At 42.3% G+C, this 27,949-nt stretch overlaps 2 protein-coding genes across 3 annotated transcripts; one reads left to right on the forward strand and one right to left on the reverse strand.

The window, feature by feature from the left end:
* Positions 1 to 33: 33 nt before the first annotated feature.
* LOC115042555 (disintegrin and metalloproteinase domain-containing protein 10) lies at positions 34 to 23,981 on the forward strand. 2 transcript variants are annotated; one of them, XR_003840683.1, is made up of 16 exons: positions 34 to 268; positions 1,635 to 1,782; positions 1,890 to 2,008; positions 2,383 to 2,538; positions 6,923 to 7,008; positions 7,668 to 7,790; positions 9,728 to 9,820; positions 10,109 to 10,277; positions 14,892 to 15,055; positions 18,218 to 18,389; positions 18,511 to 18,655; positions 18,774 to 18,957; positions 20,115 to 20,214; positions 20,508 to 20,728; positions 21,672 to 21,925; positions 22,011 to 23,981. XR_003840683.1 is itself a non-coding variant. In XM_029500850.1 (15 exons), exons 1-15 carry the CDS (start codon positions 214 to 216, stop codon positions 21,774 to 21,776), a joined length of 2,040 nt encoding a protein of 679 aa, XP_029356710.1. In that variant the 5' UTR covers positions 34 to 213; the 3' UTR covers positions 21,777 to 23,980. The 2 variants fall into 2 exon arrangements, 1 of the variants encoding a protein (XP_029356710.1); XM_029500850.1 differs by having other exon boundaries at positions 21,672 to 23,980.
* lpl2a (lipoprotein lipase 2 a) lies at positions 22,668 to 27,936 on the reverse strand. Its single transcript, XM_029500852.1, has 10 exons — positions 27,712 to 27,936; positions 26,796 to 26,992; positions 26,376 to 26,555; positions 26,067 to 26,178; positions 25,737 to 25,970; positions 24,961 to 25,203; positions 24,649 to 24,769; positions 24,294 to 24,512; positions 24,066 to 24,173; positions 22,668 to 23,976 (listed from the first exon to the last, which is right to left on the reverse strand). The coding sequence occupies exons 1-10, from the start codon at positions 27,809 to 27,811 to the stop codon at positions 23,955 to 23,957; spliced, it is 1,536 nt and encodes a 511-aa protein (XP_029356712.1). The 5' UTR covers positions 27,812 to 27,936; the 3' UTR covers positions 22,668 to 23,954.
* Positions 27,937 to 27,949: the final 13 nt, after the last annotated feature.

Here is a 27,949-nt window from a genome sequence, read left to right on the forward strand (position 1 = left end):
CTGCCTCTGCTCTCTGTCAGCGCTGTTTTCTCCACGCCGAGTTCTGACTGAGCTTCCGAGTTCACATTCCAGTGTGGGACCGCAGGTATGAGACCACTGAACGGAGATGGAACGAGAAAAAGAGATGGAAAATGAGAGGCAGGCTTGAGTGAAGGAGGAGAAGAGGACAACTGTGAGGGGGGCACGGAAAACCAAAAACCCGCCAATGAGGAGATGATGGGGGTTCAACACTACTGGCTGCTGCTGCTGTTGGTCGAATGGATTACAGGTAGTGTGGTGGTGAAATCTGCAGATTAGTGTGTGTGTCTGTGTGTGTGTGTATCCCAAAGAGAGGCCTTTCCTCACACTGCACCCTTATTCAGTATGTATCCATGTTTGTAGTTGTGTGGCAGCATATTGTCTATGTATGTGAGTCTCTCTGTCAGGGTCACACCATCCTGGTGTGTGTGTGTGTGTGTGTGTGTGTGATTTTTAGCTGCTGTGGTGGACTCAGCTCCTGTTTTCTGGGCATGACTCAACCTGCCTCTTAGTAATGCCGTGAACAGGCGTCCTCATACCAGACCCACCAGAGATGTAAGCAGAAAGCTTAGCTATCTTAGAAGTGAATCATATAGCTGTTTCTTAAAGGTTTAAATATGTGTGAATCACTCAGGAGGGGCAGCTGGGAGAAAGTACACCTTACCCAGGATGCAGCACTTTCCCTGCAGAGTAATGAACGGTTTCACCTGGTTATCCAATAATTATTGGTAGTTTTAATCACACTGGTTAACAGAGTGTTTATCTTCCATTGCAATGTGCTACTTTAAATTCTGTATCGTAGCTGATAGAAAATCATTGACGAAACAAAGGAGAATATCAACAGTCTGTGTTAAACCCTAGAATAAAAACAAAATGCTGTTTTTTCTGTTGATACAAAGCAAACCTCAGCATTAGCAGGTATACCTATCAGTCTTATGAAGCTCTTCAACCGCACAGTGAGAATGGATTTTACAGCGACTTGGTATAATAAAGTGACAAGATCTGAACAGGATGGGGTGGGCTAGTTAGCATGCTAACTTCAGCTGAAGGAAAGAAGAGATCCAAACTAAGAAAGTGGCTTCTTCTCAACAGGTCGTGGCAAGTGGAGGAATGAAGCTTACTTCTTTTATATCCACCACGAATGAAGCAAATGATGCAAAATGAGTTTTTTAAATTGCTCCTGTTGCTCCTGTTGTTGCTGTGATGTCGTGTCTGTTGTCAGTTGTGCTATGTGTGTGTGCAGCAGATTTCTTTTCTAAATGTTCATGTATTTTCTTAAGTTACAGCACACTGAGCTCTAAATGTCACTGCAGAAATAGCTCCTTCAAAGGAACAGTGTTATTTCACCGGCATCAAGCTTTATTTAATGATGTGAGACGCTGTTAACATAAATCGTGATGGTCGGCGCTCCCCTTTGGTGTCCCAGTGCAGTATCAGGACACATTGGGCTGAATGATACCGTTTATTATCTGACGGCTGCAGCTGTTTCGATGATATCCTTTATTCAGATGATGAAGTAGAATTTTCACAACAGAGATAAACCAGAAAACCATAGCAGATAAAACTATTTAATCTATCATGGACTAAAAACAATAGTTCTCTTGTGGTGATGTCAGGTGCTGTGAGTGGCATCAGTCCGTACATAAAGCATTATGAGGGCTTATCGTATGACCGGGAGGATCTTCACAGGATGCACCTGAGAGCCAGAAGATCGACCCGACCTCAGGACCATACCATACAGCTGGACTTTGTTGCTTTTCACAGGTAACTTCACATTCCTGCAGCTCTTTGTGTCAGCACCTGACCCAACGTACAAAAAAAAAAACAAAGCTTTGCTTACAGCTGTTTGTGTTTTTGTTTCCCCCCCTCAGAACTTTCCGTTTGCGTTTGAAGCGAAATGCAGATGTGTTTTCCCAAAATTTCATGGTGGTTAATGAAAATGGGTCTACGTCAGCTGACCTCTCCCACATATACTCAGGAACTTTAGAAGGTAGGTATGGCAAGAAAACCTCGGCCCAGATATTCTGCTATTAGTTCAATTCAAAGGAAAATTAAACCATCTTTACTGTAATTTACGTTACTAATCTCGTAAAAAAAAAAAAACATTGAGATAAACCCTAACTCATTTGGTGAAATCACAGGAACACAGCTAAGTGGACTAAATTAGAGCGAGGCTGCTGGTTCGCTTCTCTTGCTTCATACCGCTCCTCTTCCATTTCTGCAATGTCTGAGCGCTGCCTCTAATCATTAAAAATCTCTCCCTATCTTATCTGTTTATTCTGCCCGTCTGTCCCTCCTTCTCTGCAACATCCTGTCTCCACTCTCTTCCCCCTCACTGACCCTGACATCTATCTCGACTTGCAGGTCAACACGGTTCATCCTGTCATGGCTCAGTGTTACAGGGTCAGTTTGAGGGAACCGTCCACACAGACAACGGAACTTATCTCATTGAGCCTCTTGATAGATACACCAACAACCAAACAGATCACCACTCCATAATCTACCACGAGGACGACATGGGTAAGACATGTCTTGTTTTTCTGAACGCATTAAAAACGGTTTTCAGAAACTTCTTCAGCTTCACACTGCTCCACAGGTGAAAAAATAAGTGCTCCGAATGCCCCATCATAACCTGAACTGTCCTCTCATGGCCATTTAGCGATTAACTCAAGAGCTCAAAAAGAAATTTCAAGCAACAGTAGATCTCCCATAAAGTTCTTCTGCGGACTCCTCTTGGCAGGCTCACAAAAAGATAAATGACTACAACTAAATGCATTCCTCCCTGGTAACTAATCCTCAGTGCATTTTCTCATATGCTTCAGTGTCTGCCACAAACTGAGGTCATTAGGGGTCAGTGAACCAGCCATGCCCTTAAGAGTGCAGTTATAAAGTAACAGCAGAGTCTCTTTGGAGCTCCGACGGGATGTTAGGACCCACCCTGAGCACCAGCCAAAGAAAAGATAGGCTGAAGATGGGGTGACTTTTGAAAAGGGGAGGGGGGGCGCTGACTACAGTTAGGAGGAAGGTATGAAAAAGAAAAAGGAGGAGCAGGAGGAGAATTATGAGGATATGAGTTTCTAAACAGAAAGGACATGAGGACAGGAGCATGTTTAGGATCTTGGATGGAGGCAGTTTCTATGATGACAGATTAAAATGAACCTCCAGCTGGCTTTGAATTATAACACTTTATCATTTGGTCTGATGCTAGCTGTCATACGTTTGTGTGCATATGTATGTGTGTGTGTGTCTGTGTTCGGTGTCTGTCTTTTTTTTTGGCTCCTCAGGCACAATTGCATCAGTATACAATTATTTCCAAGAAAACCCTTCTTGGAAATATAGCACAGATTGTGCCAGACACACACACACACCTCCTTTTCTTCTCCTGGCTGCCTTCCTCAACACGCCTCCTTCAACTTTCCTTTCACAACTCTGGCAACATGGCTCCTGACAAAATCCTGCCCTTTCTTCCACATGCTAGCAATCTGCAGGAAACGATCAATGCTTCCATACAAAGTGGTAAATTAGGACATGGGGAGCTGATGTAAATGCGCCCACTCCTGTATGTATTTCCACTTCCTGTGGTTGTCATCACAGTGTTACCAAAGTTGAATGAGGACCCCTCTATTCTCTGGAAAGGAGGATATCAGATCTGGAACACAAGACCCTGGATTCCCATTATGCTATAAATATACAGTGGCATAATGACACAATGACAGAAACACAGCTGGCGCAGTTTTCACCGAGTGAGAACAGCCGTAGCGTTGTAAACATTTTTGACACAATAGAGTGACACAAGCGATGCGCCACTTGAAAAATATTTGTTGTACAGTAACACAGAGGGAAGGAAGGAAGAGGCAATTACCTTTTCCATAGCACGTACTGAGAAGGTGTTCAAAAAAATGTGTAATGTGTCTAAAATCAAAACTCATGTTAAAGTAAAAATTGTTCATTCAAATCCTAGAAGATAATAAAACGTAGTGAAAGATTCTGTAAGCTCCAATGTGCTGCAACTTTTTCTCATATTCATCCCAACAGATTTTCTCCCAAAACATGATACACGGACAAGGAAGTTCATTTCACTTTCTGTAGACTGTGCCCGTTTTTGAGTCTGAGCCTTAAACCGATTGAACTGTATCCCTCATGTGTTTCAGAGTCTCAGCCAATGTTGTTAACGTGTGTGGGATAGTTAGACCCCATGTGACCTTGCCCTTGAAGTTTCGCTTCTATAAAAGGCTAACTATTAACCTCACAGATAAATCAAGAGTAGCACATACTTAAAATATCGCTGTTAACCTCTTTATGTTTAAGTGTTGGAGTAAGAGTTGCCTCTTGAAAGAAAAACTGATGCCTTTAAATGTTCCTTTTATATATCAAGGTCCAGCATACAGCTGTGATACATGCATATATATTCTTTACTTCATGACCTCCATGAAATCAATACACAAAAGATTAATAAATGTGCTGAATGGCAACATCACTCATATGTAATGAGCCATATATGTAATTTCTGTCTCTTTCAAACACTCCATAAAGCTTTTAAATTCTCAGTTATGTCCTCGGTTATGTAAATTAAGTTTCATTTATTTCTTAATGACATTTGTTGCCGAATTGCGTTATAAAAGCACAGGGGGTGGTTGAGTAACAGCTCAGATGAACACTGGCAGAACTTTCTGTATTGCAGCAGTGTCTTAAAGTAACTGCTTTTTAATTTTTATGTTAAAGGTTCATTTACATTTAAATAAACCAACGAGGCACTCAGTGGGACTTAGACCAACCACAGCAGCACCTGGGCCAACTACATGGGTGCCTGGAGACCACTTGGCCTGACCCAAGAGTCACTTAAGGGGTGCTTAGGCAGAAACTTTCTTGCAAAACGTTCCATTTTAGCAGCACAACTATCCTGATTTAAAGTGGGCATTTCAACATTCAATGTGTTTTTTAAGTGCATTCCCCCAGGACACCAATAGACCAAACTAAACTAAAAGAAAAGTCCTTTTTATTTTAATATCATTACTGAATGTACAGCTGTTTACAACTAAAAGAGCTTGATGGGGAGTCAATTCAATTACTGACATTTTCATCTGAGCAAATTATGATTGCAGCAACATTGGTCTAATATGAAAAGCTGAGAGAGCGACATAGAGAGCACATATGGGCAAGTAGAAAGAGCTGGAAATAAATCTTCTGGAAGTTCGACGCCCGACATTCAGGCCTCCACATCCACCTCCACCCCCAAACAGCCCCCCGCCTCCGATTCATAGCATGCTTAGAATGAATTGCAGGTTTATGATTGGCTGGAGAACTTTTGGAACATGGTGTGATCCAATCGTGTGTTGTCTCCGTCTCTGTAGGCTCATGCCCGATTTGGGGAGATGTTATCCTGGTGTGTCTTCTGGACGCTCACTCACTCACACACTTTTCATTACCCCTTGAAGTTCATGTGGGTCAGGAGTTAGTTGCATAGCATTGCCTAGTTCTGTCACTCTCATTATTGCAAATAACACGTGCAAGTGATTATTATGTCATGTGATTTGACTGTAACTTTGGAATTTAAAGCCATTCCTCCCAAAATCAATGGAATAATTTGTTTTCTCGATATGAGTCTTAGACCTTTAGGCCAAGCACACAATCCCAGTCAAACCTATGGTTTTGATAATTTTGCGTAATTAAGAAACCTTTCCAGCAGATGCATGCAGATTCCTCCACAGTTCCACACTAAAATACCTGATACACTCTTTTGCCACAAATCTCATTCTTTTCGTGGATCTCTCTGGTTTCTGAAGCGCAACGCGATGGGCCAGTTTATGCAAATGAAACTACTCCCGTGACTGCACCTCATCGTTATTGCATCAATCTGAACGAGGCAGCCTGTCTCTGAGCTGTTGCAAATTGCATTGGGTGATGTTGGCTTTGTGAAATCACACCGCCATCTATTACAGCATTTTCCACCAGCTGTCCCGCGACTCCCACTCCTTACCGCTGTGCTAATTCCAAATGTGGGTCCTCTATTTATAAAGAGTCTGAGAATGTGAGTGCACCTCTGCCCGTGGTGAGAGCATGTTTCGGTCACAAATTAACAGACTTAAAATCATTTCTGCACTTACTGTTTTATATTTTTGACCGTAGTAACGGGGGGGCAAGCTTGTCTGTTTCATGCCTTCACCACCTCGTTCTGCCTGACTTATTGCACTTTCTTCTCTTCTTACTGTATCATGTAGGGGCAGATATAGAGGAGCTATCATAAACATGTAGTATATTGTATTTAAAATCAATCTCTCAAAATCTTCAATAGTAAAGGTATTCTCTACCAATTATATTCATACCTTGAAATGTCTGAGAAAATGTAATAAAAATGGCAGAATAAAACAGAAATTGACTCCATGATGCACAAATATTGGATAAAAGGTGACATGACCCTCTTTGCAAAACATTTTGTAATTCTAGGTCAGTGAGACTGTTTATTGTTTGCTGGCTCATTTCAGTTGCAATGTCCTACTGTTGAATCGATCAGTATGTTCTGTTGAATAATTGGCCTCGTTTAAACATACATAGTATTCCATTTGCGACAATAATTTTGGAACAAACAAGTTATTTCCTCATGACCAGACTGTGGATCTAATCCAAATTACAGGTTTGTTTATTTATGAGTTTCTATGCACAATATCCTGTTTGGTCAGAGAAAAAAAAGAAAAGCAACAGCAGTGGGTTGAACCAAACTTCATATTTGATCGTTGTTCAATTTTTTTATTCATTGTTTTGGACACAATATGTCTACAGTGGGATGAGTCATTGTGTTGTTGCATATTTGTGCCACTGCATCTTTAAAAGTGTTTGACTCAATGAAAGTTAATAAAATGTTTTAAACACGTCTGTATTTTAAGTGTCTTTGTTTGTTTTTACCAAGTCCTGCCACCTCTGAGACCTGGACTGGATGGCTTCTGTGGTGCAGAGCAACTAAATGTCCTGGCCCGAAGCCTGGGACCTAAAGAGGTAGGACAGTCCAGCCTCCAACTCAGCAAACAGAAATGCTTTTTCTTTTTTTTTTCCTATCAGTCTAAAATGTAATTTCCCTGTAAAAGCATTTACAGCCAATTAACTCTGAACCAGGAAAGATTTATTTGAGGAAATTCACCAATGTGTCTTTTTTGTTGTAAATGGCTTAACTTATGAGAGCAGTCACTTTTATTTTGCCAGCTGAGTCACAGACAGGAAAATACATAACTAACAGAATAAAGTCAAAGACACAACAAACATAGAAGGGGGTTTTCCTCCTATTTATAAATATATAAGTTCTAACCTCGAGTGTGCTGTAAGAAAATAATAAAACCAGCTATGACGGAATAAACATCTGCCAAATTTATTTGGCTAATATCTCCCTTGGGTGCCCTCTTTATCATTAACTTTTGACCAACAAGGTGGTGGTCCCAATGTCCATTGTTGTCAGTCGGGTACGTATCCATTTTTAACAACATGCCTGCCAGCAGAAATCATTTCCACTTTGGTTATGTAAAATGTTCTGAACAGATGTGGTTCCTAGTAGAGCGTCCAAGTTCTGTTGTATCAGCTCTCTTTCAACGTATGTCCTCATAAACAATGAATCCATCAGATTTGTCATCCCCTCCTCGTGTCCCTGCAATTTTCCTCCACAGGAGGCAACAGCACGCCGGTCTAAGAGGACGGTCGATAAGTCAAAGAACAGCTGCCTACTCCACATCCAAGCCGACCACCTCTACTTCAAGAAGTTTAAGTCTGTGGAAGCTGTTGTTGCTCAGGTGATTCATCTCCAAACATCATCTAGCTTCAAGATTAGATGTTGTACGTTTGATATACACTTGAACCAAGATTTCACTATCGATCAATACAGCTGCACATTTTGTTGGGCTGTTCAGAAAGACATCTGGCTCTGTTTGTCTGTCTCCCTGAATCTAGTGTCCGGAAATCAGGGTACATGGTGACACAATCAAAGGTCTCATGATTCAGTTCCAAGCTTTTGGTCCTGACGCTGGACACAGAAAACAGATCCATTCAAGTAATCCAACACAGCCAGGCCTAAATCAGTGACTGTCCCTACTAATATGCAGCACCAGTATGCAATGTCAGATAGAGCTTGTCATCCGATATCTCAAATTATTTCAGGGTTAATTTGATTAAAAAAACATTTTGTTCAGCCAAAGCAGAAACTTTGGTTATCACTGAAACTTTGCTCTTTTTGGTGCTGGCTTTCCTTTAATAATTAACATCTTATGACTCACCAAATGAACACACATCATTACGCATCCGTGTATTATTTACCCACAAGGCATATAAAGGGCCGAGCTTTTGCTGCTGCAAGGCTGAATGAAGAGCCAAGAGTGTGGGGCCCTGCACAGACTTGCACAGCTGTCATGGTATCGCACATGGCAGCCGCAGAGACAAGGTTGAGAATCGTCTTGTTCTCTGACACATGGAGAGCAGAGATTTGGCCAAATAAGGCTCCGTGCCAGGCCTTTACACTTGGCCCAGAGCCAGCAGCACCTCCTGTTCATCTCTTCTTCCCAGCGAGAGGCAAGAGCTGTAAAACTGTCATGTTAAGGCTGAGCTGAAGCATATAGAGTTAAAAATGTTCAACAAAACAGCTCGTTTTGAAGATACGGTCGACCTGCAGTCAGCTCTCATGTGAAAAGGTGGCTGCATGCTGGTGTGCTTGAATATGCTACACACCTGTGATTTGCTTCTCTGTTCCACGTTGCTACCTGGGGATAGAGGTCACAAGGGATGCTGGCCTGATGTTGACTCTAGCCACCAATCGATGTGAGAATCCAGCGAAGCATTTCTAACATGCTCTTAATTAAAACCAAAGAACAGTTTGTCAGTCCATAGCTGATCGGAAATTATTAGGACAGATGTTTAGTCCGTCCAATTAGTCCAGCTTCATGTTCTCACGATTTGAGTGAGGTTGGGATGAGTTACATTTTTGGGTTTGCATTTTATTTTGTATTGTGAAATCTATTTCACATCTGTGAGGTTTTTTATTTATTAATTACATTTCTCTCGAGTCAAAGCAAGGTCAGTTAATGACTGAGTAAGTTTGTCCAAGCTGTTATTCTCTGGAGCTTTTCCTCCCGCTGTCCGTCCTTTCATCATCTTCTCTCACCCTCCTCAGATTCTTTCCACTACAAACACCAGCACTCGCTGTTGTCCCTGGTTCACTTCCAGACCTTTCTTGTACGGGGTGAGAAAATATGGCATGATGCCATGATGTGATCTTTAAGTGTAAATAGACAAAATGCTGGTGTGCTGACCTTGTTTCTGTAGCTCAAAAGTCCAATGCATATATTTTTACATCAGTGGAAATTTCCCGGCAGGCTGCCGTCTATGTGCGTCCTCCCCGGCCTTTACATGTGACTGGTCCTCACGTGTCTCTCTTAATGTGTGGTGGCCAGTGCCACCCACTATGGAAACACCCTGCGGATAACGTTGCTTTACAGATTACCTGACATGGTATGTGTGGGCACTACAGGATTAGCGGTTCAACAAGAGTCAGGTGTAACGGTGTCCCAACACCGTTAAATGATAGGTTCGCTGAAAAATTCTGTTTTGTGGTTGTCTAAATTGTCTGTCTGTCTTTGTGTTAGTGTGCAGTGCCAACCTGAGCCACAACAAGCATCTAAATGATCACAAATGCAACACTGATGATACATTTTCCCACATAAACTTGTTTCTTTCTCAGGTGGCCTCCTACATACAAGCTGTGAATGACATCTATGATAAAGTCGACTTTGATGGAGTCAAGTTGATCAACTTCAGAGTGAAATCCCTCAGAGTAAGATCCTTCTGCACCAGGACAACAACAATATCGTCCCAAAATACAGACGCGGGTCACTGATAGCTCCACTGATCCTTACTGCAAAAACATAATCTCTTTCTGTAAATGAATATTTGGGGAGGATTTGGGGAAGGGAAGTGGATTGTGGGTGTATGCTGATTGTTGTGCTGCCAACATGTCTTTTCTTCTTTAACCAGTAAGAATCCGACATGGACCGGCTCCCATGTCCAACAAACTCTCCCTCAGATATCTGATCTGACGCTTCACCTCACTTTCTCTCTGCAGGTGATGACTGAGGAGGAGAAAGACAACCCTCTGTATCCTCTCTTTATCGGGCCTGAGAAACTGTTAAGTCTGTATTCTGAGAACAACTGGGGCAACTTCTGCTTGTCCTACCTGCTTACGAACAGAGACTACAGCGGCATGCTGGGACTCGCCTGGGAGGGCAAGGCTGGTGAGTGAGTGGGTCGCATGTGTTGGCCTGAACCTGCACCCCACATTGAAAGCACATGTAAAATAGGGATAGAGATGTCGTGCTGTACTAGGGGTCTATGTGCTCAAAGTAGGGAGGAGAACACAATAGAGGTTTCTCTTCTTCTTTAATTAAATTGTATGATTTCAATATGAGTGAGTGGCCATTTTAATGAGTACCCAATAAACAACTCCAAAGTGTTCCTCTCATTTTACATCATAAAAAGCTACACAAATAACATATGTGAGGCCAAGCAGTGAATTCAGCTGCACTGTTTAAAAAACGCAAATGTGTTTGAAGAAAAGTGAAACGTAAGTATCATCTTCAAATGTGCACGAGTTCTTAAGTGGCACCGTCCAATACGATGCAGTGATGTGCTGAAGCTGCCGAAGCGCCTCATAAGCTGACCTTAGTGGTTTAACAGTCGCACAGAGCTGCAGGAACTAAACAGCATCCATCTCAGGCTTGTTGTACAACAGTGTTTTGGTTTGAGAGACCAAAAGCAAAACGTGAGTTGATAGTGAATTTTTATACCGTTAATAAGAGATACAAAATAATGAGCAAACTGAAGGAAGAACTTTTTATGGTGGTCACAACCTTTCATAAAACTTACACTTAGTTGGTCACTCGAATTGTTTGATGAACTAAATACAGTAATTTTTACAAATATAATCCACAGAAGAACTAAAATATCAAAATAAATAAACTGTTTTTCTCCAAACGTCAGGTAGTTTTGGTGTGTGTGTGTGTGTGTGTGTGTGTGTGTTACTGCTGAGTTTGAGGAAGTTGGACACATATGTGGGAATCTTCAAGGTAGGAGGATCCTCTGGTTTGTTTCTATCACATTGTCTGAAAAGCAGATTTTGATTGGCTAAACTGAGGGGCGTGTGAGCAGACCACCACGATGACATGTGATTAGGAAGCAACCTTTGACACTCACACACATACGTAGGATGCACACAAACACACACACACACACACAACTCAGACATCTTAGCAGGGATTGACGACTGCATTCCACAGCACCATCTCCATGGCGACACCTCATGTGAGGCGCGCACACACTTAGTGTATTGTGGTAGTGATATTGTTGTGCCTTCTCGGTGTCATGTGACTGATCCAGAGAAACATGGTTAATGTTCATCTCCCACTTCCACCAGTTTATCAGGGTCCGGGGTAATTAGGCTGAAGTGACAGCACTGTAAACTCAAAGACCCCAGCTATAGGAGGGTGCACTGCACGCACACACACACACCACACACACACACACACACACACACACAACCCCATCAATCACACACAACTCCTCCCCTAAGTTGTGTGTTCGTACATCAGTGGAGAGCCGGGGGGTTGGGGCCCAAACGGCTCAAGCTTTTCCACCAGTGAAATTCCTTCTTCTCCGGAGACCCAACAGAGAAGCAGATAGTAATTTTCCACACAATTTGTTTTGTGTTGTTAAAAGGCTTTTGAGTGTGCTGCCTGGAGTCACTGCAGAGTAACAAACCTCAATTTATAGATAATCAATGTGGTAAACAGAGCATTCATCTGAACACACGCCTGTCCTGAAAGCAGTCTGGCCGTTCAGCAATCCACAAAAAATAATCAGGAAACTGCACTGGCCAGTTTTACTTTTTCTGCTCGTGACACATCTGAACCTGTCAGACCTTCTCAGCCTTGTTATTTTTAAAGCTGGGGATTCTGAGTAGAGCATCAAAAATAATCAGGTCCAGATTTGAATTATAGTTCATATTTTGGTGGCAAACGTGTGACTTTCATTCTGGTTATTAAAGTGTAATCTGATAAAAGGTTTGAAAGTAGCAACCATTCAAAGCTGATTTCAGAGAGTTCAGAAAGCCCTGGTGGAAATAAGGATGAGCAATCCAGTTATTTTTCATGATCTCTGTTATGAATTATATCCAATTCTATTTGGAATTAGATTTTATAGTTTCACACTGAATTAATTTTTGGATTAACTCTTAAATAAATGGTTTCAATATTAGCCCTGCATAAAGATGGTGAAATTGCTTGTCATCGCACCGATCGTCTCTTTTGGTGCTGAAGACATTGATGTAAAATCATTCAGAACTGTAAGAATAAGATCCAGGCAGGTTGAATAAAACCCAGAGCTGCATTCCAGACGCATTAAGTCTTTTGTTTTTCAGTAGGGGAAAGGTCAGATTATTCTCACATAACACTGTGAAAAGAAAAATCCCCATTCAAATTTACAATGTGAAGGTCAGTGACCTTCCACACACTGGAAACAAAGCCATCGGTGATGGAAAGTCACGATGCAGTGACATTATTACTGTATTGTTGGCTGAGGATCAGAGGTGTGCGACTGTAGTTTTGTGAGAACTGAGCGTTGCTTGTTTGTGTGGTTAAAGGTGATTTTAGGACACTTTGACTCCACTTGTATGTTTATGGAAGCAAACAGTACTTCCTTTACTATTGTTTCATTGTTCATATTAAATGAATGAATGAATATTTGCTTCTGTGTGTGTGTGTGTGTGTGCGCCTTAGTGTGTACCTCTGTTTACAATGTTAATTGAAGCAGCATGAGCTACTATGTGTATTTGAGTGGGTGTTAGATTGTGTGTGTGTTGTTTCTGTTTATATGAGTCTGTGTGTGAGTGAGCAGGCGATCCATAGGATTGTTTGTTTCTCCAGACCGTGTTTATCCAGCGAGCCAATAATAGGAGTCTTTCATAACAGCTCCTTTCTGTAGTGAAGAGGAGGGGGGGGGTCAAAGTCGTAGCCCCTCTCTGCTGCCAAAAACCACAGCACAGGCAATGCTCTTTCTAGGAAACCCGGCTCCTTGAATGGCCCATCGGGGGGGCCATTTTAGGTCAAATTGGAATGCTGAAGGCTGGGGGGACTTTTCTTGGCCATTTGTGGATACCAAAGGATTCTCCTTTGGCTTTAAGTGTTGAGGAGAAGTGAAAATAATGACAAGGCCTTTCAACTTTTCTCTAAATCTTTAAAATTTAAGTCTGATTTTCCAAGACAACTCATCTGATCACATGCAAAAAGATCAAGTAGTCTCAGGTTTCCGTTTTGTCTCTTTCAGCCCCCTTCACCTGACATACGATGCCCACTGCACCCTCATTACATCTACAACAGTTCACATTGGGGGCACATTTGATTTTGTTTTTTGACCTCAAACTGTGCTCCACCGTTCCTGGACGTCACAGTTACGCCCACTGTGTAACAACAAACATGCCACTGGAAGATCCCAATGCCCACAACCGTTTCCCACAGTCCTTAGTGACATATAGTGACCTCAGATTTCCTTGAAACAGTGCTGAATACATGTAACAGATGTTCACCTCACAAGCCTTATGCACCTAAAACGCTGCTGCTGCTGACCACATTGTGTAAGAGGTGTTACATAAAAGTCACATGACTGTAACTGCAGAGACGTCCAACCTGAAATAGACAAACTAAGGACGCCAATGAAACGACAGGGTGGGCTCGTGGTATTACTCCCACAGAAGCTGATTAGGTCGAAACTGTGGTGGCATTGATGAAAAATGATGATGGCTAAGGAGGAGAATGTGAGCGTTTATTGGCCACAGATTAAGAGGTTCGGTATTTTTGGGCTGCATCCTCCTTGAAACAAGGACTGACCCTGTTTGTAGCATGAAAGTCAAAAACAGACTGAAGATCATCTATGAACCGTGTCATAGGTGCTCGGCTGGACCAATAGGACCAGTTTCTGTTGAAGCCGTCTTCTGGCTGGTCGGCTGAGAGATGACGTCACAGTCCAGCCAGCCATGCATGTGAATGTGGCCAGCTGTTGTCAGCAGGAATGTTGCATAAACCCAAAGCTAATGGAGGCTGTTACAGGCCAAAATGGTTCTTTGATGCGAAACTAGAGAAGCTCAGCAGGTCTGCTGGTGTTTCTGTCTGCACCTCCCCATACAGTGGCCGATAAAAGATCGGCAGCAAAACATTGTTGGTTTAAGGTATTTCCAGTGACACACGGTCAGTTATGCAACCAAACAACCAACTAACGTGCTGCAAAGTGACAAATAGGTATGTTTTCTTCAGGTCTTCATCTCAGGAATATATTGCAGAGGAAAATACAGACAATCAGGACACGTTACTCATTCCACCATCAAAGGCTTGCAGCACCTGCTGTGAACTATAAACTGTGAAACACATAAACCAACCAAAATGTAAAGTAGAGGATGCTTTGAATTTGTTTTTAAATTATTAGAGAAGCAGAACTGGACTGGTTAAGCCAAAGCAACATATGTAAGGTGATTTAATATGCCAGCCTAAATATCCTGAAAATCATAAAGACCCCATCCAGTGCAAGTCATGCATTGAATACATGTGTGTCCATATGTTGTTATGTAATAAAAGACATACTTGCACACTGGAACTGCAGCCCAACCATGACTCAAAAAAAAAAAAAAAAAAAAAAAAAACCTAAAAGAAATCCAGCTGTTCATATATAACAAACTTAAGGAACCAATTCTGCCACGTGCATGGAGACAAAATAAATCCAAAAAATTGTGTATTTTTTGGCCATTTGGCTTCATCTTTCATCCATTCCATATGAACTGTATTTGTCATGTGTGTGTTATTCAGGTAACTGGGGCGGAGTATGTTCAAAACAAACCACCTTGAGAAACGGCCAGACCGCCACCCTGAACACCGGTTTGGTCACGATTCAAAACTTCGGACAGTTCCTGCCTGCTCGATTCGTGCAACTCACCTTTGCGCACGAGCTTGGCCACAGCCTGGGATCTCCGGTCAGTCACCGTCCTTCAACGCCACACCCTGTTCGCGTTCATCTGCATGAAACACAGAAATTTTTTTAGAAAATCATATCAAACTAATAATGGCACTGCACAAAACTGCACACTCCTTTTTTTTTTCCATAAATCTCCTTTAGTGCCTCAGTACCAGGACTTAAATCCCGTTGCTCCTACATGAGATCATGTGGGTTGTATAAAGAGATAATTGAACATGACAAATGTCTGTGAATCAGATTTTAACTTAGCAAACATGGCTGTTTGCACTGCACCTGAACAAAGTCTGTGAATGATTCACCCATGTGGGCATTAGAGGCCTTGGCCTTCAGTTACCGGTCTGTGCTACTTGGACCCACAGCTCAATCTCACTGGACAAGGTCAAATAAGAGTTAAACAACAGATACCATTGATGTTTACTGGTACATTCACAGCACACCCATGCAAACTACTCTCCCCTTATCGACACATAGCATATGTATACCCACTAATGCATGCTCCCCTGTCCTTGTGTGACAGCTTCAAACACCTGAAACCTTGTCCTACTGCATGAAATGCCAGCTGCACTCCTCCATCTCCTTTTCGTGCACTTCTGTTATTCACACTTGCTCTGACCAAAGGGGCGTCTCTGAACAGATTAGTTCTACCATGTCAGGCCCCGCAGGCTTTTTAGAAGTTAAACCACCATGAGTTCTCCCGCTCCATCCTGGTGTCCAGGATGGAGCAGGCCCTGTGAAAGGCATGCTTCATTCTCCTTTAAATAAATGCACTTGAGGAGAGACACTTAAGTTTTGTGGGTGGTGTGGTAGGTAAGAGCTGTAGGTAGGAACAGGACAGAGGAAGAGTTATCCAGCTGTGCAACCTCTGCATTTGTTTTCATGAATTTCAACTCATGGGGTCATCATGGCTGCTGGAACAATCCCCGTCGACCACTTCACCGTCATAGCAACTAGGGATGACCGAGTACACCGCTTTCTGTATCTGTATCTGTTCAACCATCTACATTATCTGTATCCGTATTCATACTCCTAATGGGCGGTACTCAAACCGGAAGTGGGCGTGTTTGTTATTTTACAATTTTTATTTAATTTTTTTTTTTTTTTACGAAAGTTGTGTTTTTAAGCCTGAAATTGATCTGGCTTGTTTCGGAGGTTTCTATGTTTATTGTAAGCCTCAATATATTTTTTTATTTATAGCTTAGTTTGTATTACACCAAGGTAAGAGGAGCGACCCGACCAGATAAAACCTGACCGGTGAAGAAATGAGAAGCACACACACAAACACAATCAGGTTTTTACCCCATTACCCCATAAAGTGGGGCAGATTTTATAAAAAGCTATTTTGAAATGATCTCTGTCAGGTTAAATGCTGATCTTACCGGGGACTCCATCAGGTAGATGTAAATATCGATGTGTGTCACGTCCGGCCGTTCAGCGGGATCATTCCTCCGTGAAAATGAAGGCAAACCGATGGGACAACGAAAAAAGACCGTACTGTGTTAAAATAATCATCTGACATGATGAAAAAATGTTTGAAGCTAGTTACTGAACAGCGTTTTTTAAATGGTGCCGCCGATTGTTTCACTTCCGGTAGGCGTGGCTTTAGGAGTATGACGCGTTGCTCTCTGTCCTATCACAGGACGCCCTGAGGAGGATTTTCCTTCAGCCCAGCAGGATATTAACCCTATTAAATATATATATCATAAAGTTTTTAAGTTTTTACAGCTGCTGTCAGCCTCTGTCCTGTCTGCAGATACCTGGAGCTCTGTTGTTGATGCACCACACGACTCTTTATTTTGGAGTTATTGTCTCTTTGACCATCTCTCTGTCGCTGTTCCTAATCCATCTCTAATTCCTGATCATGTGATCATAAAGGACAAATGTACTGCTGTCTGATTGCTGCCAGTAGACTTTTAATCAGCTGGTGAGAGTGCTTCTTCTAGTAATCTTAAAATTAGCACTATTTGCTGGCCAGGACAATTTTTACTATATATCATCCCCTTTTCTTTTATTGTCTCCTTTATTCAACAAAAGTACTTTTTTATAGTAATAGATTTTTCTATTTCTGCCTTTGCGAATTGACAAATCAATCTGATTAGTCAACAGTAGCTCAACAAATTATAAAATAAGGTAAACCCACAACACAAAACACAGCACACTCAATGCCAACCACAACATAAAATATAGATAAGAAAGTGAAAGTCCATGTAGGCCATCTGTGGTGACAGCTTCTGTATAACTGCTACATGTGTTCAAGCAGTAAACCAGAAATATAGAAACTGATATTTCCTCATAATTGGGTGTTGTTTTTTTCTTGACACTTCATGCTGTTTGGACTGTCAGTTGCAGAAAAATAGCAAATGATAGCAAACAATGCAACACATTAATTTTAGGCCAATGGCTGAAACTTTTGAACGGGATGAACAGAATGCATAACGCTAAGAAAATAGTTTTGCTTTTCTGAAGAAACTGCAACAATAGCTGCCAAACCCTGGACCACAGATTTTGTACAGACATACTGAGCACCATAAAATTTGTGCTCGTTATATCCATCAAACTAACAGAAGGCAGGCGCAGGAACACCCACACACAAACGCACATGTTCCCTTTAATCATTCGCATTGGTATCTCCATACATCAAGTGAATTTGACATCCAGGATCTGCTAATAAAACCATCTTCAATGTGCTGACATGTAGAAAGGAGGGTTTCTAGGAAATGTTTAACCAGTGTATACCTGAGAAAAACAGTAGGAGCGCTTCGTCCGATCCCTGATCTTCCACATGTGGGTCACGGCATGTTTCCTTTAAGGCCATCAGATTCCAGAGAAATCTTTTGACTTTGTCCAAAAGCTGCATGCTGCATCTGAAACTATAAGAAAGATTATAGTCAGGAAAGCTCTGTAATTATGGCATAATTTTGAATTCCCCATGCGCATTACTAAAAACATTTCCTGCTCTCTGCAATTACCTGTAACTGGCTACTGTGATCGACACTAAATGGAGTTAATTCTACCATCTGTGAGTACAATAAAAAAAAACTGCTTCAGCTTACATTACATCACCTGTTTCTGCCTGCTGTTTCCATTTCCATTCACCCAGTGCATATACGTGATGTATCAAACAAAACTTAAGCTTTGACTGTTGATTTCTATATTTTTTCAGCACGATGAAGGCTCTAACTGCGGGGACCTTGGTTCCACCAGTGGTAAAGGCAGGTACCTGATGTTCCCTCAGGCCACAGATGAGGTGCGTGAAAACAACGACAAATTGTCCCACTGCAGCATCACACACATCAGCGCGATCCTGGAGTTGAAGAAGGACGATTGCTTTGTGGGTGAGCAGGCAGAGATCTGAGAGCGCACCTGTCTGGATCAAATATTTACACAGTGCATTAATCACTGTTAATAATTATAACTTATTTTGACTTTTTGTATGTGTGTGTGTGTTTATGCCAGTCAGCGATCGGCCCATCTGCGGGAACCAGATTGTAGAGGAAGATGAGGAGTGTGATGTCGGGCACAACGACAAAGATCCCTGCTGCTACAGTGCTAAAGAGCCTGTAGGAGTCCAGTGTCACCTCAAGCCTGGTAAAGTCTGCAGGTACTGTACACAGAAACATACACACCATCAGAGTGTGCATGCAATCTAATGCCATTGTTTAGTTTTAATAGAAGCAGCACTCAGCTTATTGTCCGCCTGTTTTGTTGATATCCATCAGTCCAAGTCAGGGCCTGTGCTGCAGTCAGGACTGCGGGTTTAAGCCGGCCAGTGAGACCTGTGATGAGGAGACAGAGTGTCAGAGGGAGAGCGTGTGTTCAGGCCTGTCCCCAGCCTGTCCCGGGCCGAGCGCCAAGGACAACTTCACCGTCTGCAGCCAGGGGACACGAGTCTGCCTGAATGGGGTGAGGCCAACACATCTACCAAGTCAAAGTGTAATAAGTGCTTTACCCAACACAGAGGAAAAGCTCCAGTGTGTTTAGAAGCAACAGATGACAAAACTGTTGCAGTTTTCCACCTGGAATCTAAATCAGTGGTTTTCTAAAAGCCCACTGATGAGAGTAATGTTGGGAAATTTCATCATTTCATTTTGTCGACAACTGTTTGCAGACAGTTTTCATTTTATTATTACTCTGCAAAGAACTAAATCCCAAAGCTGATAATTGTGGTATTTGTGAACAAAAATAAGAACAAATTTTACAACACAGCGTTACTGAGAAAACATCTTATACGATTTGCAAGACTAAACTTTAATTTTTACCAAATACGCACCATCATTAACTCCAGATGAAGAACTGCCCTCTGAAGAAAAATTCACTCCAGTTATGAATATTTCACCATCATGTGTTACTTTCAAGAGCTGATACATGTGTTCACCCCCCCATAAATATGGAACATAAGAACTACAAATGCCATTTTGGAGACATGTTTGATTATAATAATCCAAGAAAACTAATTGAATTCCTTTTTAATTATGCCAACTGACTGACGGTCAGTGTGTCAATGAGTGTTTTTGTTCTGCGAATAAAATCAAAAGAACACAGAAAAACAGGGAGAACTTCTAAAAACACACGTGACCCTTTAACTTTCCCAAAACAGTTGAGTAAATAGCCTTTAGAGAACTTATTCATCATTGTAATATGCTGCATGATATGTCAGCAAAATGCACATAAACAAACAACAAACGAAACAAATCAAATTTATTATTAGAAACATATGCGCTGGTTGAATGGTTTCTCGTGTGTGCCATCAAAGCATCCCTGGTTTGAATCTGGCCAGGTATTTATGCCTCAGGTCATTCTCTCTCCCTGTTTACTCTCATCCTCTCTGACCACAATAGAAATAATTCTTAAAAAGAAACATAACACTGCTAAAACAGAACACTTTCAATGCTGGTTCAACTGAGTATGGCCTAATTTCGCCCACCAGTGATGTCACCATATACTGACACACCCTGATGTCAGAAACACCGGTTTGGTTGCTCTTTAATGGAAAAATGTTTTGGCCAAACATTTTAAATGCAGGCCTCCACCGTCATCAGTGTGTCTGCTTCTCTCTGCAGGTCTGTGCAGAGTCTGTGTGTGTGAAGCATCACATGCAGCAGTGCGACTGTCCAGGAGACTCCATGAAGGAGAAATGCCACGTGTGCTGCCAGCAGCCCGGTAACCACAGGATGCCCATATGTGCCCCGACACTGATGTTAATTTAAACTGAAGTTAAGCCCAGACAATTGTTTTCCATTACACGACATCATTAACAGAACAGGAGCGGCCATTTGATGCATGTGGAATGATATTAGCAGTTCTGTAAAGGAGCTTTGACCTGCTGCTGCTTTTGTGTTTGAGTTTTGCAGAAAAAAGGTGTCTTAATGGTAGTAATTCCCAAATTCGATACAAATATTAATTCTCTTTTGTTTTTTGTTTTTTTTGTTTCTTCCTTTCTTTGTTTGCGGCAGATGAACCTGGCACATGTGCCAGCACCGCTTCCTCTGTGCTGTCTCGCCACTTTCACAGAAAGGCGATGCCCCTGGTTGGTGGTGCTCCGTGCTCTGGAAACCGCGGTTACTGCGATAAATTCCACGTCTGTCGCTTGCTGGACGCAGACGGACCCATCGCAAGACTGAAGAACTCCTTTTTCCATTTTGAGGACTTCAATGATGTGGCAGAGTGGATGAAGGTGAGCGTTTCCTAACTGGCATATGAAGCATATGCATCAGTTGGCAGCCGCAGAACTTGCTTTTCATTCTATCACCCATATTAAAGGGTTAGACAGAGCTCAGCGATGGCTGTGTGACAGGTCACAAAGTATAAAAAGGGACCTGATGGAAGTAATATTGAAATCTTAAAGCATCAATTACTGCCAACTTCCACAACGGTTGTCTATATCAAGGCTGAATCAGAAAAATGTATTGTAAATAAATCTAAATACTTTTTATTTCCTTTTCAGAAATCACACATGGAGACAAATTAATTTATAATTTAAGTCATTCTAGTAAGCAGCATTGGCGTTAGTTAGGTAACATGCTCAGCATTCGCATATGGAGCTTTTGTCATTTAGGTCATGCCACAAGTTGAAATACAGATAAATATTCAGGGATGTCTCCTCAGGTTCAGGTTAAAAATTGTGGTTGTATAAAATTCAATGTTGTGATGTTTTTTTTTTAACATTAACTGGCTATAATCAGGGTTTCTGGGTCTTAAAGTTAAAGTTATAGATGGATCTCATCGGATTGCTGCACTGATACAGCTGACTGTTGCAGCTGTTTAGCAGCTGAGGAAGTCGTGTTTGTAATGACACAGCAGGTGTCCGCCTGAGGTTGCATCTGCAGCCGAGCTCAGAGTTTATTAAACTTCCCATCAAGATGTTCAGCTGTCTTCACTGTTTAAGTTGTCGCTGCATTTGAGGGTCGGTTCTTCATCACAGCGTGGAGAATCAGGAATGCCCATTTGTGTTCAAGAGCGCCACAAGGATCAGCCGTCTGCCTCACCAGAGGCAGAAAAGAGCCTTCGCTTCGGGAACCGCTGTGTTTTTCCACCACACTTGTGTCACTGATGTGTGAAACAACTGATGTCAACTGCAGTGATCCAAAGCAGTGTAACTGATTCATCTGTCTGTGCAGGCTCATTGGTGGGCCATCCTGCTGGCCATCCTGACTCTGTCTGCAGTGATGGGCTGCACGATCTGCCTCTGCGGCCGCAGCCTTGACACCTCTGACCTTGAGTGACCTCTGACTTTTGACCCATGTTGCCTTCTGGGAAACTGTCCTCATGATGATACACAAGTAGATTTGGATTCATTCATCCGGGTCTTTGAAGTAAAAGTAAAGTAAACTTTGCTCAGCATCTCAAACAGCGAGCGTTTCCCAGATGACTGGTGAGGACACGCCTGATATTTTTCTACGTCATTTTGCTTGTGTCACGTCTTCCCCTTGTGTGACTTCTTTATTTACATTTCAAAGGGTGCTCTACAACATGATGTGTGACTTGTGGGTCGGTGTGTGGAGCCTGCAGCAGTACGATGATGTGTCACTGGAGCACACCGCCCTTTTTTTAGTCCGCTGTGTCCTTGTTGTGTTTGAACTTGAGCACTAATTTCAGCCTAGATTAACATCCAGCTGTCCATGACAGTGACTTTATCAAATTTAATATTGTCACATGGGGTTGACATACCAAGTGGAAACTCCCATTACCTCATGTGTTTGAATAAGTAGTTGATGTTTAAGTTAAAAAGGGGACAGCAGATATGTTTATTATCTCAGAGACTAATTGTTTACAGTTCATTTTTCACAGTGGTTTGAGTCTCTACAGTACATTCTCTTGGTTTGAATACTTCTGTGCAGTTACCTGAAAGCGGTTTGCTTATTGCACTGCAATTTTTATTTCATAGTAACAAAAAGGGATTTTCACTCGTCATATTTCAAATGTTCTTTTCAAACTTCTTAGATAGTTTTATTTTTCCGGCACACACACGCACAAAAAAAATCCAACTTTGTGTAGCGAAACTTTGATTTGCTTTCCAGACATAAGATACAACAAAGGTTAGAATTAAATATCATAATGTATGAGTGTGTCACCATGACACACTCATACAAACATACTGACGTCACAGCTGCAAGGACATGAAGAAACTGGGGACTTTATTTTGAAAAGTTTAACAGCTCCTGGATATTTATATCAAAAATTGATGTGAGAATGTCAAAATGTTTTTATCAAACACACATTTCTCTGATAATACACAAAAAATAACAACAATTGGCTGCACAATAATTAAGGTCATGATAAAACAGAAGTTGTGATCATTGAACTGCTACAGCTTTAAATTAAATGTCGGACACAAAATGACCCTTCAAAAGGAAGTTTTGGTTTATTAAAGGATTTATACAGCTAAGTGATATTTACAAATACGTACAAAAGATCATGGAAATCCATATTTTACAGATTAAATTCATCCAGAGGTAAAACTGTATAACCAACAGTGTTCAGTATTATAAAACTTAACATCAGTATGGCATTTACATAAAATTTACTGTGCAAGCACCATGGTTCATCTACGTTTTCCTGTTTTCAGTGCAAAGGTGAAGCATTTCCTCCAGATGGAAACGAAGTCACAATGATTAAAGTACCGATCTCTAAAGCCCCGTGGTTTCCATCGTGCTCACTGGAAATGTTTTTATGAACTTCTTCTCATGCGCAGACAACAAAAGCGACAACACTGAGATTAATTGTGCCTTCTACCTCAGCACGGGATCACCACATGCCTCTTTAAGTTTAGACACGTTATCAGAAAAAACTAGGCAGGTGTTTGAAACACCATCGATTGAATGTTTAGTTAGTTCAGTAAAGGTCAAAAAAGAATAAAGAAAGTAAAACAGCAACAAAGTTAAGACAATGTCATGTTGCAACAGCTTAGTTGTAGCAAGTGTTTAAAGTAAGGCACACTGATTTGGTTCCAACAGTCACGTGTCATGCTGAGAGCCACAGTGGTGAATGCTCCGTTAGCTTATGCGTTACTCGGATAATATATAAAGATAATAAACATGTACCCTTCTGCATAAAACACCTTAAAAAGGTGGCAACAGTCTTCAGGACATTGTTCTTCTCAGTGCTATAAATATGAAATGTGCATTTGACTGAATCCATCAACAAAGACAATGACATTTAACTTTTGTACAGAAATGAGAAGGAGGAGTCATAAAAAACAACTTCTTTTTTTTTTTTTTTTACAAAAATATTACGCATGAATTTACATACACATTGTTTAAATAACAAACAAATGTCAGTCCATCTGTACATAGCGGTGAGTGTTTTGGATGATTTGAGAAATAAAATAAGTTACCGGTGTTTATTTACTAAGTGCTGTGATGGAGCTGAGGGCTTTCAGCGGTTGGGCCTTTTCTTCCATGTCAGTGCTTCTCCAGCGTCACTCTACAGACAAAGACAATGTTTATTGTTATCTTTTAACATTTAAAGTCATTTTAAAAATCTAATAAGCAGTAAGATCCAGTCTGACTCACCTTTTTGGAGTTCCTTGTGGTTTTGTCCTCCACGGATTTTTGCATTTAACAAACGTGACCTCTTGTTTTGAGTTCTGAGCTTCGGCGTCTTTTACACAGAACACCATCCTGAAAAAGGAAAATTCGTAATTCATTGTTAAACAAATAATTCTAGGACAATGGAGGGCTTTTTTTTACTTCTTGCTAATGGAAAATTGGATGGTAAAGTATTTGTCCAGGTTATCTTACTTTTGCTGGGTCTCGCCAGCTCGGATGCGGATTTTGTGAACCTCCATGTTGCTGCTGTCTGAGTCACCGGACCACCACGAGGAAACCATCTTCAACATGTTGGACGCCGACCAGCCGTTCGTCTCCTCCCATTTAAAGGTCAACATCAGCAGGTCACCGATGTCCTCCTCTGTCACCAGCAGGAACGAATGTGTCCTATTTGTTGTTATTTTCTCCTTTCTGTCAGACAGAGAGAAACATTAAAGCGGCGCACCCACTGATTTATTTTGGGCTGCTGTGCGACTGTTACAAGTCGTATAACTTTGAGTCAAAGCTGTAATTATCTTTTCTAATCTTTTATTGAGAATGTGCTCACAGTTTAGGCTCCAAGTTTTCCGCCTCTCCTTTTGTTCCGTACAGCGACACGGTGATGGAGGGGTCCATCTCTGACCGGTTCACCTTACTGGAGAAATGCATCTTCAGCTGATAATGATAAACTGCAGAGAGATGGAGAACATTTGGAAAACTTCAAACACGTGCATGTGAACTGTTGGTGCAACCAGGATTTGAAGCACTACTAAGCTTAGAGTCTGAGTTTGTTTAAAGGTTTAGCTATTGGATTGTTGTGATATCAGTTATAAAATAGTGCCGCAGGTTTCTATGCCGTGAGTTGTTGAAGTCCACTGACCCCTGAAAGGCATGGAGGCTCGTGTTTTGGTGTACATCTGAACGTTGCGCGCCTTGCGGACCTTGCTGATGTCGTAGCCCACCGTGTTGCAGCGGCTTTTGCGGCAGCTGAGGCACATGCCGCGGTCGAACATGTCGTTGCTGCCGCACCGGTAGGCCTTGGCCGCCTCCTGCTCGTTCAGCAGAGAGTCGATGAAGAGGTGGACGGAGCGCTCGTGTTCGCACTTGATTGCGTCAGTGACAGCTGAGGAGAGAGGGAAATGTGTTTACACACGGCCCTCTTAAATAAATTACAATCTGCTTGTATGTAAATGTAACATAAAACTACAATTCGTTGTACAGTTTTATGTTACATTTTTAATCCTTTGCTGAACAAACACGGTGAGATAAACCTGTTCAGCAGGGAAGAGTGATATTACAGCTGACCTTTTCTCTGCCATGTTTGGGGCCCTCTGTTTATTTTCAGCCCAGCGTGAATGCGGTCATTGTACAACTGACAGCAACAATGTTCACTGGTAAGACAGATTAGTAACAAGCAGCAAGTAGCTGCAGTGTTACCGAAGCCTCTGTGCTTAGACTAATAATCACAAAAATGTGCATCGTAAGCTCTGTAACAGATGCCTGATCGTTTAGGAGCAGGTTTACTGGCTGAACTGAAGGATTTAATTACTTAAAAGAGATACTGAATTGAGCCAAAACAGAATTCCCACAGGGTCACAGATGAAAACAGTAAGTCTTTCCAAATTCTCCTGATGTTGCACGTGAAGTTTTCCTCACCAAATATCCCAAAGTTGGCGATCTTCTCCAGGGCCCCCCTCAGGTTGCATCCCGGCTGGAAGCTGCCTCCGTTTGGGTAAATGTCCACATGGCCGACAGGCTGCTGGATCCCAATGCTGAGACCCAGGGAGCCCCGTGTGAAGGTGTGGAGGACGTCCACAAAGTAAGCGTCGTCTGGAGAGAGGCGTCTGTGGGCGTGCTCCCCCTCAAAGTCCGGACCAGCTGGATCCAGACCTGCAGACGGAGACAGAGACCAATCGATTCATAACTAACTGATCTTTGACCGGACCAGAATATCAAAGGTGTGATTGTACGTTATTGTGTTCTTACCAGTTATTCTCCCGACTTTATTGGTGGCATGGCTACCAGCAAATCCTGCTACATGAGCCCCGAGGCTGTAGCCAATCAGGTGGATGTTCTCCAGAGGCATGTTGGCGGTCTCCTAGAAAAATGTAAATAAAATGAATGTTTTACTCTCGCAGTGTTTACAGTTATAGATTTTAAGTAGCACTAATTTCATCTTGTATCAAAAACGAAATGAATGATAAATAAACAGACAGTAAAAAGCCATCTACTCCTCAGACTGGGTATCGATGGACGTCCCCTGAATGACACCTGAGACATTTTTAGCCTACTGACCTCGATCCAGTCGATGAAGCGAGCGATCTGCTGCCCGACTGCTTTGGTTTTCTGAGCCGCGACCACGTAGTGGTTCTGGGCCGAGGCGAGCCAGTCCACCACGATGACGTTTGCCGTCTGTTCCCGCTCGTACAGCGCTGACACCAGCTTGGCCACCCAGCTTTCAAACATACCACTCAACTGTTGAAGTGACAGATGAAACACGAAACTCAATGTGTTGGCCTGATTAATGTCCATGTCGTCAAAGCTAAGCCGCCTGAGATGTTCTTCATGTAAACTACAGCATGTATGTTGCATGACCACGTGACACCAGAGGCTGATGAGCTAAAGAAACACCAGTCACAGTTGTTGTTGTTTTTTTAACAAAGCCCGTTGGCGGTTTAAAGGCAGGTCACAACAGGCTGAAGCGTCTCTGCTCACCGTCCATCCGTGGATCACCAGGAAGGTTTTGGAGGTGCTGTTGAAGGTGCAGGCCGCCAGAGAGTCAGCCTCTCCAGGAATGATGTAGCAGAGGTCGTCGTCGGGGTGGGACGGTTTGCGAAGAGAGAATTTGGCAACAGTTTGACGGGCTTCATCTTTGTGCTGAAACAAGTCGCTCAAGGGTTCGAGGAAGTTACCTGGAAGAGGTTTTTAGGACAAGATGAATAGAAGAAGAAATTCGACTGTCTGGCTGTTGCTTTTGGTGCGATTTGTAAATCTGTCTCTTGGGCTCAGCCCCTTAGGGCCCCTCAGGGCCCCTCGGTAAATGACCCCCTCAGACACACTCAGTCCTCAGGGGTTACGTGGGTTCACTTGGTCAGACTGAGCTCCATAGAAACTACTGTTTTTTTTTCCCAGCTTTGTTCCTGCCTCCTCACCGACAATAATCTGTGTAAGTTTATGTAGTCCTGATACAGTCAGCTGACTCAACTGGGAGCTGTGCTGGATTTCTGGATGGGGGGTGGGGTGGTGCAGGTGGAGCCTCAGAGACATTTACAAAAGCTTGGGGGGCCTTATTGTAAATTATCATGGTGGCACTTGAATGTTTTCAGCACAGTTGTTCACTGTTGCTTCTTAGGAAACAAAATGTGGTCTCAGAGTCATTTGCAGCTAGTGGAAGCTGATGATTTCACAAAACACAAAAAAACACAAAGAGACAGCTTTAGACGCGTTAACGGGTTGTGTCTCCTTTAAATATGGTAGATTTGATATTATCCTGATGTTTAAAAAATCCAACATGAGGGCTTTTTCACGGCGATTTTTTTGGTGGAACTTAAGAAACAGATAGAAACTCTACAAAGTCCTGCAGAAAAGTGTGCTGATGCGAGAGGTGGATGAGGTTAAACTGGCAACTCACCAAAAATAGAGTCGGAGGGCTCCGCTTCCAGGGACGTCACATACCGCACAGCTGCGTTCAACACCACGAAGCACACAAACCGACCGCGCCACGCTGTCATTTCTCCTCCAGCTTACTCCTGTTGGACAAAACGAGCCTTTAACAGCCAATCAGACCGATAAGGTGCCGCAGAGGGAGAAGGCAGAATATATTCCCTCTCGGAATAATAATCCTGTGCGTCCTGTTACGCGCGGCGCGC

The sequence above is a fragment of the Echeneis naucrates genome, chromosome 4 (genome assembly GCF_900963305.1).
Source record: "Echeneis naucrates chromosome 4, fEcheNa1.1, whole genome shotgun sequence".
NCBI lineage: Eukaryota > Metazoa > Chordata > Actinopteri > Carangiformes > Echeneidae > Echeneis > Echeneis naucrates.

Excerpts from the sequence above, each read along its gene's own strand:
- LOC115042555 (XM_029500850.1), top strand. The coding sequence starts at position 214 with ATGATGGGGGTTCAACACTACTGGCTGCTGCTGCTGTTGGTCGAATGG. Across the intron at positions 7,009-7,667 it reads GAAGCCTGGGACCTAAAGAG|GAGGCAACAGCACGCCGGTC; the intron begins GTAGGACAGTCC and ends TTTCCTCCACAG. Across the intron at positions 7,791-9,727 it reads TGGAAGCTGTTGTTGCTCAG|GTGGCCTCCTACATACAAGC; the intron begins GTGATTCATCTC and ends TTTCTTTCTCAG.
- lpl2a (XM_029500852.1), bottom strand. The coding sequence starts at position 27,811 with ATGACAGCGTGGCGCGGTCGGTTTGTGTGCTTCGTGGTGTTGAACGCA. Across the intron at positions 26,179-26,375 it reads GCTTCATCGACTGGATCGAG|GAGACCGCCAACATGCCTCT; the intron begins GTCAGTAGGCTA and ends ACATTTTTCTAG. Across the intron at positions 25,204-25,736 it reads CGCCAACTTTGGGATATTTG|CTGTCACTGACGCAATCAAG; the intron begins GTGAGGAAAACT and ends CTCTCTCCTCAG.